At 41.8% G+C, this 12,500-nt stretch overlaps 2 protein-coding genes across 2 annotated transcripts in view; one reads left to right on the top strand and one right to left on the bottom strand.

Annotated features, from left to right (window-relative positions):
* The first annotated feature begins 2,681 nt into the window (after positions 1 to 2,681).
* On the top strand, positions 2,682 to 4,165 carry LOC119595247 (piggyBac transposable element-derived protein 3-like). Its single transcript, XM_037944408.1, has 4 exons — positions 2,682 to 3,053; positions 3,172 to 3,262; positions 3,324 to 3,896; positions 4,080 to 4,165. Exons 1-4 carry the CDS (start codon positions 2,682 to 2,684, stop codon positions 4,163 to 4,165), a joined length of 1,122 nt encoding a protein of 373 aa, XP_037800336.1.
* Positions 4,166 to 8,996: 4,831 nt separating this feature from the next.
* The window catches only part of LOC119595090 (ankyrin-1-like), a 13,113-nt gene continuing 9,609 nt past the window's right edge, over positions 8,997 to 12,500 (bottom strand). Inside the window, exons 2-6 of the mRNA XM_037944234.1 lie at positions 12,255 to 12,421; positions 10,485 to 12,092; positions 10,011 to 10,231; positions 9,385 to 9,668; positions 8,997 to 9,230 (exon numbers count right to left, since the gene is read on the bottom strand). Coding sequence (XP_037800162.1) covers positions 9,186 to 9,230; positions 9,385 to 9,668; positions 10,011 to 10,231; positions 10,485 to 12,092; positions 12,255 to 12,382 — 2,286 coding nt within the window. The 5' untranslated portion in view covers positions 12,383 to 12,421 and the 3' untranslated portion in view covers positions 8,997 to 9,185. The remainder of the gene's footprint in view (positions 9,231 to 9,384; positions 9,669 to 10,010; positions 10,232 to 10,484; positions 12,093 to 12,254; positions 12,422 to 12,500) is intronic.

Here is a 12,500-nt window from a genome sequence, read left to right as displayed (position 1 = left end):
AATAAGAAAGGAGACAAGTGCTGTGGATATTTTGATGAATATTTCTAAACTACAAATGGAAATGGGTAGGTCCTAGGACGAATAACAACAGGTGGACGAAAAATAACTAAGAAATAGTAACCAAGAGAAGATGAAATAGGGATAGACACAAAAGAAGGTGGAGAGATAATATTTAGGAATTATTAATGCAGTAAAAAAGTGAAGAGGGATGTTGACGAGAATAGAAATGATGAATGGTATTTGAAAAGTTATGTTTCGCATAGTGAAATATCCTAAAAAAGTACTCAACACTTCTGCTTATAAATAAACCTTCGTTTATAGAAAAAATATACACTGAGCCAAATTAACCCATGGCCGCGCCCCTAGGCTTTTAAGATCTCCTGACTGTCTTTTTGGCATATCCATAAACTCAATAGAACTGGCTTATTTGCAAAAATATGAAGATGGAGGAGAACATACAAAGGAGATTGCATCTATATCGTTGGCCAGTTAAGTCCCCCCGATATATTTTCATTTTCTTTAAATGATAGAAGAAAATGGTTTCAGCAGCAACTCAACAATATTCGATTACTTTAAGAAATCATAATTGTATGATGTTTTGCTGTTTCTACCAGGTTATCATGCGACCCCCCCCCCCCTTTATTAGCACTTCTTGCCTATTAAAAAAACACACATCAAGGATTCTGGCTGTGGGTATTTTCGTCATTTCCGGTAAATATGAGGCCACTGCAACTATACCTGTTTTTTTTTACCATTCGTGTTTGAGATTTTATAAGGCTCACACCTTGTCCTTACCACAGTAGCAACAAACTAAAAAGTCTTGTGCTACCCGGGGCATCTCGTCTCGCTTGACATTGTTGCTTCTGAGTTTCTAAAGCTCAAGTAAAGTAAAAACAGTATTTACAGATCCTTTTGCATTATCTAGTGCTTTGCCTGCACCTTCAGTGCTCTTGATTTTGCAGGTAACACGAGACTACAGTAGGCGTAGTCAGCACCCCACCTCAAATCTCTTCTACACCAGGATAGCCCTTGCGGGCTTTGACCCTAAAGTAGTGAGCCCAGTGACTCTGAGTCATTCCCTGGTGACTTCTGATAAGTTCCTTGTGCTCCTGTATTCATGTGATCTTACCGTGCCTATACCCAGAGTTCCCCCATATAGCTCCTGATTCGCTTGGTAGGAGACACGAATTACCAGTCCTTCGCCTTGGGTAGTGGCGGGTTAGAGTGTCTGAAAACTCGATTTTCTCTGTTAGTTTGATAACCAACAGTAATCGTTTGTGGAGAGGTTACGGCTCGAAAGCCACTCTACGAGCTATCCTGATTCGTATAACAAAAAGTAACAGAAGTCTTTTCATCCCTCAGGACTGCAGGTTCGGGTGACGAAGAACATTCTTGACTCACACAGTCGACTTGAATGTCAATGGACCCGACTATGACAAAACGAGAGACCCTCTTTTAAATTACGAATACAATTCGCAATAGATTATATGCGTGACGCAAATCATATCATTCTATTGGCCCAAATACTTGTAAGGGAGTAATCTTTCACAGGAATTTGAGGACGATGGAAGAAAGTCAAATTCTCGGGAGCATGAAGGACCAAGACGTAGTGGATGTTCATTATATGACCAAAGAAGGATGGAATGTGCGAACGAATATGTCAATATCGGATACGAACGATTAAATAAATTAATTTGCCGTAAATGTGCTGAGGCTCATGACATCATCAATGTGCTAGTCAAATTTCCAAATGTGCTAACCGTGGAGGTCCCTATCAGTGTAGTAACCTGAAGTAGGAGACAGACATTAGCATATATGAGAAAACATGAAGTTAGTTATGCTGAAGCTAAGAGCAAAGTGGAAAGCTTGACACACAAACCTGATACTTACTAACTTACATCACCCATAGTGCAAGTAATGTCAGTCAACAGCTTGCAGCTAAAGATAAAGAAATTGCTGAACTGAAACAAACTGTTAAAGAATTAAACATTAAAGTGTCAACTGACTAAATTGGCTGCATCAACCCAGCATAAACATCCTAAAGAGGCTGATACCGAATCACAGTCCAAATCGCACCTCCCCATCCAGGCGATTCTTATGAGGACCTCGCCTGGCTCTCGGTTGGTTTCTCGAGAGAGAAGCAGGTCGCAATCTGCCAGTCGTCTCCCTCGCCAGGAGATGCATGGACATGGAGGCTTGTGTCTCCAAACCATCCCGAGGGAGGTCCCCGGAAAGCGAGGGAGAGGAGGCGCCTCACTTGCATTAACGAAATTTAAAACTGGCGGCACTTCTAAACCCCCATAAAACGTAATCTTCGCGTCGACCATTATACAATGGAACTGTCGAAGTCTTAGAGCTAGAATAAATTACCTTAAATTATCAACCTCGTCCTATGCTCCCGATATTATAGTTCTCCAAGAAACGCACTTAACACACCTCATCTCCGAAGTGACAATTGATTCTACTTTGGAGTTTGTCACATGCAAAGTAAAAATTAATGGCACATATCTGACAATATGTTCAGTTTATTGTCCACCTGACAATAAATTAATTTTAGGTGATCTTAATGCTCATCATACATTATGGAATTCCCTGTGGGTGGATGGTAGATATCGCCTTCACTGGAACTTCATTGCTATTGTTACTTATACTAATCAATATAGCGTTCAGAAAACGCATGTATGAATACCACAGTGAAGGAGATTGAGCAAGTAATAGGACTTGTACTTCGTATGGGTATCGTCCAAATGCCTGGTATCCATATTTACTTTGAAGAGGATACCCGCTGTGGACCAGTGGCAGATATAAATGGAAAGAACAGACTACAACTCATTCTAAGGTGTCTGCACTTTGTGGACAACGATGCCATTCCTGATGAATGTAAAACTAACAAGCTATGGAAGATTCGACCATTTCTTGAGAAGTTTCGTGAGCAATGTCTTTTGGCCATTCCTGGGGAAGAGCAATCAATTGATGAAATGATACCATTTACGGGTCGATTCTGTCAAATCAAACAGTATCTCCGAGGAAAGCCCAGTCCATGGGGATTCAAAGTCTGATGCCGCTGCAGTACAGTTGGGATGCTTCATGATATCAAGGTGTATCAAGGGAAAGTTCACTAGGTGTTGCTGAAGAGGTTGTCAGAAACTAAGTGCTACCCTTCCACAACAGAAAAACTACAAGGTGTTTGCTGACAATCTGTTGACATCTGTTGCACTGATGGAGGAAATGCAGAAGAATGGTTTTCCAATACACTGGGACAGTTTGTGCATATCACCTCAGTGGATGTGACTTATAGACTGAAAAGCAGTTGACAAAATCAGGACATGGTTCCTTTGACTACCGACTCGAGCAGAACACCAATACCAATTGTGTTCGACGGCTTGACACAAAGATGGTGACCCTGATGTCAATCTTTGCTGGTGTTCAACCCTCTGATATGGCCAGGCGTTGGGACAAAACAGCAAAAGAGCACAAAGATGTTACCAGGCCTTTCATCATCAAGGAGTATAATAGCCATACAGGTGGAATTGACCAATTAGATTCATGCACTGCCTGCTACAAGTTTTCATTGAAGTCAAGAAGGTGGTACCTATATGTTTTCTGGCTTTTCGTCCAACTTGCCATAATCAATGCCTGGCTGTGGTATCGCCGAGACAGTGACCTAAGTGCTACAGCCAAGCCACTCAATTCCCATGAAATTCGAAGCAAGGGTAGCAAGTTGGCCGGTAGAAGTAAATACTATGAAGAAACGTGGAAGACCATCACTAGAGGCTGGAGAATCCAGCATCTCCCCCAAATGAAGATGGCTCGTAAGAACCAATTTGCTCATTGGCCAATCAAGACTGAGAAATGTCGTCGCTATGCCTTGCGCCAGATGAAAACTGATACTAATTGTGAGAAAAGTTCAGTTCAACTTTGCTTTACGGAGCAGAGAAACTGCTTCAAAACATACCATGTTTAGTTGACCTGTGACAGAATATGTTTTATTACCACAGACTAGAAAAAACAACTATGGTAATACGAATAAGTTGTATTTCTTTCATTTGAAATTGATCTTTGAACTTATGGTGTTTCAGTTATAGTATTTTTCAGTGTAGGAAATCCACATAAAGTTCATAGTTCAGCTGGACAGTTTTATAGCACATGCATTAGTGGACCATAGACGAGAAGATACTATTGTACTGCAAAAAAGTGAATTTGATGTTCATATCTTGTACAGTTTGACAATTTTACAATAATAGTTGTATGTTAAGGTTGATGTTTTTCTTCCTTGACATCCCAGAGGTCATGGGTGAGCCATAACAGAAATCAAGGTCAATATCCCAGAAATTGTAACTGATATCTTATATCAAACATAAAATTTGACATTTACCTTATAGATTATATTTTTCCTACTTTCAGAAATATCCTTGAGTTCTAAAAGGGTTAATGACATCTTACCTGCTCCTTCCTCGGAATCTTAAACATTCATTGTATGCCGATGATTGGGCATTATGGCATTCCAGCAGTAATGCAGAATTCTCGGCAAATCGCATCCAACTGGCACTGGTTATGATTCATAACTGGGACCTCCAATGGGGTTTTAAGTTTTCCACAAGGAAAAGTATTGGGTTAATTTTTTTCACATAGGAAGATGCCAAACATCAGAATAGCTTTAGGCAATCACCCAGTGCCAATTCTACTAAATTTCTTGGTCTTTTCTTTGATCGTAGACTTAATTGGAAAGACCACATTGGTCAATTAAAAAATAAATGTCAAAGACCATTAAATTTACTAAGGTGCATTGCTGGAAATTAGTAGGGAGCTGATAGAAAGTCTTTACTAATGATATATAAAGCCCTAACTAGGTCTAAAGATTATGGGTCAATCGTGTATAGATCGGCTGTGCAGAATGCTTGTGTCTTGGAGCCCTAAAATACGCTTGTATTGAGCGTCTTGAGGTGGAGTCAGGAGTACCATCCTAATGGAAAGTTGGCATAAATCTCTCTACCATCGATACCCTGGTTTAGTCAAACATAGCTCCATGGGAAACCCCCAACGTTTCCATCATGGAAGCCTGGCTTCCATCAGCTAAGGTTATGGCGCCGGAGGTGGAGGCACGTCAGAGGTTGAGAGAGATCCTTATTAAACATCTCCCTTTTTTCATATATATACCGACGGCTCCAAGACAATTGAGTGTGTGTGCGGGTGTATGGTCAGACTGCCGAATCATACATCAATTTTTTTGCCGAACTTTTTGCAATTGATAAAACTTTAGATTTTGCACTATCGACGACTCACGACAGAATAGTTATTTTTTCAGATTCACTAAGTTCACCTAAAGCCATTAAATCATAGAAACCACCAACAATGAACTACTGGGTAATATCATTCGTAAGCTACATGGTGTCAACAAACCAATCAAGCTAATATGGGTACCAGGCTAATCTGGTAACCATGGCAATGAGCAGGCTGACAAATTAGCTGGGTCAATTGGTGATCTGGACCTTAAAATTGTTCGTACAGATCTCAGGTGTTTTGTGTCTCTTATAAAAGCAAAAATACATATCATGTGCGTGCGCGGTGTTGCTCCCCACAGGGAGTCTCCTGTCATCTACAGTAGTCTAAAGATGGGTATAAATCACATGCTTACCATGTGGCAATCGGTGGTGTTGAAAGGTAGTGTTACAACAATACATAGCTCTTGTGAAAGGCAACACAGCATTGGAATGTCTTGTGTGGTAAGAGTTCATACTCTTACCACTCTTAGCCAACAGATGTAGGGGCCCGAATGATGGGCCCTATAAGAGTATGGTAGGTGGTGAACTTATTGTGTAAGGCTCCCCAGGGATCTCTTGCTCTCCACAGTAGTCCAAAGATGGGTATAAATCACGTGCTTACCATGTGGCAATCGGTGGTGTTGAAAGGTAGTGTTACAACAATACATAGCTCTTGTGGAAGGGGATAGACAACACAGTATTGGAATGTCTAGTGTGGTTAGAAGAGATGAACATTCTGTTAAAGCAATGGTCATGAGTAAATGCATATGTATATGCATGTGTGAAGATACGTATGTGACAAACATGTATGGTTATATAAAATATGTATAATATAGTAATATGATATAGATATAGTTGGGTTACAATGTGTGTGTGTGTGTGTGTGCGTGTGCGTGTGCGTGTGCGCGCGTGTGTGTGTGTGTGTGGTGTGTGTGTGTGGTGTCTGTGTGTGTTGTGTGTGTGGGGTGTTGTGTGTGTGTGTGTGTGGTGTGTTGCGCGTGCGTGTGCGTGTGCTGTGCGTGTGTGTTTGTGCTGGTTGTTGTGTGTGTGATCGTGTGTGTGTGTGTGTGTGTGTGGGTGTGGGTGTGGGTGTGGGTGTGGGTGTGGGTGTGGGTGCGTGGGCGCATGGGTGCGTGCGTGCATAAATATTTGATTAGATATCTTGGTCCCTGCATTGATCGCATTTATTGCACATGCAAGCTAAAGTACTTGCGATTCACTTTACCTAAAATTTCTGCTAGGCATTTCATAACTGTTATTCATAAGGTTATCCATTTCTTACGCCAATTGTATAATACTGACTCCCTCCCTCAGAGTGTCCTGTACAACTTTCAAATATTGTCTGATGTCTTTGGTTTCATATTTACTTTATTTATATGTCTTTGTCTACTTTTTACTTCTTCAGATTTTTTTACATGATAAATTCTTCCCACAGACTAAAATATTTGTGAGAGGTTTGTAACAAAACTCAAGTTAGGGTGTTATCAGTGATATTATTTATAACAATAATACACATAACGCTGAGCAATACCTCTATAAATTTGCATACAATTATACATCTATGGTAAAAGATAAAGTAGCTCTGAACAATAATGATATAATTCAAAAATAACAATTAAGTAAACAATACCTTACTGTAATGAGATTTCATCGAATAATCTGTTATTTCACGAGTTAATAATATTAAGTTGTTTAATGGGGGTGATGGTGGAAATGAACTCGAGCCTGAATAAAAGGCGATTGCCCATGGTTAACGTGGTGGTTCTTACGAATGACATTTATCTGTGTAACAGTAATTCAGTCAGAGAAGTAACTGCGAGAATTTGGGAATGGCGTTTGTGCTAATTCGTTGAGCAGAAACAGTAGTTTTAATTCTAACGAGGGCTTAGTATGTATGTATGTGACCATACTAACAAAATGATGTGCTATTGCGTCTTCTTCAAATGCAAAGGATACTGGACGGTTTATGAAGTATTATCACCAAGTGTTCCTGAGCACACGTGGGAACACACAAACTTCTGAATCACTTGTCTCATCGGTGAGATTATTCATGTATATGAAAAAAAAAAAAATTCGGCTAACATGGGTGCTGAGTGATAGCTGGTTTTATATATGTACAACGAAAGCATTTCAACTACTTGAAGGCTTTATATATTACATATTATATATGGGCATCTGTAAACATAATAAGCTCTGGCGCTTCTCAAGAACGAAAAGCTATATATTAGGGATTAGTATAAAACTTAAACCTTACTTACTATTAGAATGTGTGGAGCTTTAAATTGTCTATCTGATTTCTTAGCTCATTAATTTGTTCATTCTGTTTCTGATAGCTTTCATATAACTGATTATACAGTACTAATAACTGATCCAACTTTTCACACTGATTAGAAATTTTCTCCTGGGTGACATTTGGGAAGTCCTGGGAGTCCTCCTCCTCTGACGTGAACGTATTCAATATATCCTCGACTTTAACGACTAACCAGTGCCTCTCCATTGGCTTCCTGTACTCGCGATCGTCTATAAGCCCTATTTTCACCACATTTAAGAGGTTCTGCACAACCACGGCTCCTGGCTGCCGACGGTTCAAAATCTTCTCGAGCTTGGAGACGATCCAGTGCTTGTGCTCCTTGTCGCAAAACTTTCCAACCGCATATGACCTCTTGAAGCGGGGAAAACTAATGTCAACCATGAAATACATCTGTGCTTGTCTCGCCAGTCGGTAAAATTTGATTTTGTTGATGTCAGACGAGGGGGCTTTCAGCAAGGTGACGATAAACACTCCGACGGTGAACAGGAAAACGAGGAAAAGACAGTTGACGAGGTATGGATAATCCAGAGGCTCCTTTAAAAAGGTGTCGTCGTAGGCAAGGTCCCCCAACATCCAAACGACTATCTTCACTAGCGCCTGGGGGAGAGTGGTGAAGGGCAGCTGATTCGAGAGGAGGAGGTGGAAGATGAGGGCGAAGAGGAAGATGATGACCAGGACATACATCACGCCCTTCAGGTAACTCATGATAAAATTTTGATTTATTGATGTGAACATGGAGAAAGCAGGGAGCCGATTGATGGTACTGATGAAGCGAATCGAGGCCAAGACTAAGGCGATGATTCCACACTGCCAGCTGAAGACCTGGAAAAAGATATTTTACTTGCACAAGCAAGGGAGAGAGAGAGAGATGGGGACGAGATACAGGCGGACAAACAGAGAGACAGGGTCAGAGAGGCAGACTAAAATCTTGTTACCACATACACAGTCAGTAAAAAATACATAACCACCAGTAACCATAAGTAAACAAGACAATCACCAGAATATACTAACCGACTTGATTCCAAGTTGTAGGCTGCAGACGGACAAAGGCAGCAGAAGTACAGTGCACAGGACCATGCACGAAAAGGAAACCAGAGATGTGACGTTTATGTACTCGGAGCGTAACTGTAACAATAAAATGTGGACCTATATTATTCGTGCATTTTTATGTTTTGTTTTTATGGATGAGTGTGTGTATGTGTATGTGTGTGTGTGTGTGTGTGTGTGTGTGTGTGTGTGTGTGTGTGTGTGTGTGTGTGTGTGTGTGTGTGTGTGTGTGTGTGTGTGCGTGCGAGATTGTGTGAGTAAACACAAAAGTTTTCTAAAAAAAAGAAAATCAGAGAAAATAACAAATATCGTCTTCACCAAGAAACAAGAACGACTTCATGAGACCCACTTTGCAGAGGCAATTGATCTCAAGGACGATCTGCAAGAACAGGCAAAAACCGAGCGCCGCATGGCAGATGTGGGACCGCCAGGAATCCCAGCTGAGAACTGGCTCCTCTTCTGCCACGTCGGGAGGTCGAGAAGACGTTGCATTGGTTTCTTGAACGAAGGAAGTAGAGTTCACGGCCGGCGTGAGCTCGTAAGGCCCTTGGATAGCTCTGCAGAACTCATCTTCTGTCATATTGTATGTATTGGTTACCTGTTGCCAGTTCCTGAAGGAGAAATGGTCAAAGTCAAGTTATTAATTCTCATTCAAATCAATTCCGTCCTCACCGTTTTTACAATGACATAAAATAACCCCCAACTGATTTCACCAACATTCCCAAACGAAAAAATGGAAAAGTTCAGCCCCATTTCCACACTCACTGCACCACGACCATGAAGGCTACCAGAGCCGTCAGGAAAATCAGCTGCAGAAAGAGCGTCCCGATGTAGATGAACCGAATGATAGGCTCTCCACTTATGACTGAGCCAGGCGTTGGTCAGTGGGTGCTGCAGGAGCTGGGGGCAGCGGTGAACGACCATGAGGTTTACGGGGTGTTCCTTCTTCCAGAGGAGGTTGTCGGTGACTATTTCCTCCGCAAAGGAAATGACCCTCCACGTGTCTTGGTAGAATGGGCTTTGGGATAAATCCGAGTCATTCCTCCTCTCTATTGGATAAAACAAGGTTGGAAAAAGTGACAAATCAATGACAGCAACAGAAAATTCTCAAGGATACAGTCTACATATATTCAATGGTTGTTCTGTCCTAGAAAAAATAGTAACAAAATTTATCATTGTGAGGTTAACATGGGTGCTGAGGTAACACAATGGAAGTGTCATCATTTAGATACACATGTGAATATATAAATATGTGTATGTGTACGTGTCCGTGTACTTGTATGCGTGCGCATGTGTATGTATTTGTATGTCTAATCATGAAAATAAAAAATAAGTACCATAATGACCCGATGTACACAAAAACAAACGGCTCAGACCGTCCCAAAACTGACCTTGCCCGAGATAGTAGTTGTCCTCAAATATCCTGAAATCGTAGGACTTGACTCTCGTTGTCGGGCAAGTGGTGGTGCACTTGTCCATCACTTTCTCAGCTAATGAAGGGTAAAGTTTGACAAGGTCTCTAAAGTTCTTACAAGGCTCCCCATCGTGCTTTTTGCCAGAACCGAAACCGGCTTCCCACCATATGCTCTCCACAATTGTTTCAACAGCTGATCTGGAAAGTATCAAAAAATAATTATAAAAAAAAAAATAAGTGTCAATAAGTACGAATAACAAAAGGCTTAAGTTATTTTACCTAGAGTCTGTAAAGTAAAGATTTTTTTCCTTCAGATTTTACATTTCTCTCATTGTGAATATATAGTCTTGTCACAATAAACTCTGGAGAGATATGCAAGCATTCTATCATCTAATCTCCCTGTAAATTAAGTTTATTTTCCTAGATAACATCCGTAACTAATCACACTTACTTGTTACTTTCTTTTAGCGCCTTGTGAGTGTGCGAGTGAAGTCTCTCATGCATTTCCTGAGGTAGGGTGGCGATGCTCTTGAACGGCAGACTCTGCAAGAGGAACTGGTATACTTTTTGGTGGCCGTTAATAAAGGCATAATCGAGGGGATACCTGTCCCCTTTGTTTTTTTCCTTGCCGCTAACCCTGTCGGCCTCCACGAGCACTTTGCAGCATTCGAGATTACCCTTAAGCGCAGCTGCATGGAGCGCCACTGAGCCCTTATCATCTGTCGCCCGTTTGTCGATTCCTCTTTTGATCAATAATTTTACGACAGAGTGATGTCCATGGTAAGCACTAAGATGGAGAGCCGTTTGGCCGTGTTTGTTCACGGCGTTCAGCCGAGCGCCTTTCCTCAGAAGCAGAAGGCACGTGTCTCTTAAGCCGCTCTTGGCAGCCAGGTGGAAGGGTGTCTCTTTGTTTAAGTTTTCGGGGTCCAGATCCAAGCCTTTGATTTTAAGAAGGCTTTCTAGCACATTCGTCTTAGTGCCTTGAGTGGCCAGATGGAGAGGGGTGAACCTTTGCTTGCATGCCACTTCGGGCGAGGCTCCAGCGTCGAGGAGCAAAAGGGCACATTTCTCATAGTCTCTCTTGATTGCTATATGGAGTGCGGTGCAACCATCGTTATCCTGGAGGTTAATCACCTTCTTCGTGTCACCATTTTTCAGGATATATTCCATGCATTCGCCAGACCTCTTATCAGAGGCAATATGCAAAATACTTCTCTTCACCTTGTTGACTTCATCCACCTTGGCTCCTTTGTGCAACAACATCAACAGGCAACTTGCACGATTTTTCGTTGCGGCTTCCATAAGCGGTGTGTTCCCTGCCTTGTTCTTGATGTTGATGTCGCTTTCCAAGGCAATGATCTGTTTCACGAATTTATCAAATCCTGCCTTTGCAGCTATGTGTAGTGCGGTGTTGCCCTGCTGGTCCTGCTTATTCAAGGCGATTTTTTCACCTGCCATCACTTCGAGGCACCTGTAAAACCCACCTCTGGCGGCCAACATCAAAGGCGTCATTACCTTGGATTCCATTTTGGCATCGCCTGGGTACGAAGGGAAGAGCAATTTACAGCACGTGGCATAGCCCTTCTCTGCGGCATGGTGGATGGGGAGGTATTTTTGGCCATCCGAGGACAGAGGGTCGGATCCCACGTCGAGAAGTAGCTGCACTATTCTGTCGTGGCCCTGTTGGGACGCCAGATGCAGAGGGGTCATCAGCTTCTTATTCTTCGTGTCCACTTTGACCCCTGGGTTCCGAGAGATGTGATCCAGGATGACTCGACAGAAGTCCTCCGAGCCTTCTCTCGCGACGACGTGAAGCGGCGTGTCTCCATTCTTGTCCTTGGCGTTGATGTTCGCCCCGTGCTGCAGCAGAAGCGCCGGGATTTTCTTGGCTCGGGTTTCCACCTTGGAATATTTTCGAGCTAAGATGTGCAAGAGGGTCGCCTCGTCTTCATCCGTGGCGTTGACGTCGGCTCCCTCCTCCAGCAGTTTGACGCACAGGTGGAAGTCCTTTCTGACAACTGCATCGCGGAGTGATACTTCATCTGACACTTTTCTGGAACTGAAAATATATATATATATAATCATTCAAATATATATAATTATTCAAATATTCAAATATAAGTATACGCATAGACAAACAAATAGTTCAAGAATTGCTTTGCATATGCTGAAAAATAATAATGAATTCATTTAATAACGTTCACGGAGCATCAGAAATTACCTTTTGGTATCAACTACAGGGATGGAGACATACGCCACTGGTCGAGTATTGTACTTGAGGCTGCCATTATCATTTACCTTTCGTTCTGGCATGGTGTTTTTTCTTCTTTCCTTAGTTTTCTTTTCCATTCGTTGGAATCACTTCGTTGTCCTGTTCATAGAATCTGACTGGGGAGAGATTAGTGTACGAATGCATTAGTGTATTAGTGCATGAGCACTTTTGGTTTATTTTAAATCCAAATTATTA

This window comes from Penaeus monodon, chromosome 35, assembly GCF_015228065.2.
Source record: "Penaeus monodon isolate SGIC_2016 chromosome 35, NSTDA_Pmon_1, whole genome shotgun sequence".
NCBI lineage: Eukaryota > Metazoa > Arthropoda > Malacostraca > Decapoda > Penaeidae > Penaeus > Penaeus monodon.
This window is presented reverse-complemented; position numbering and strand designations above follow the sequence as displayed.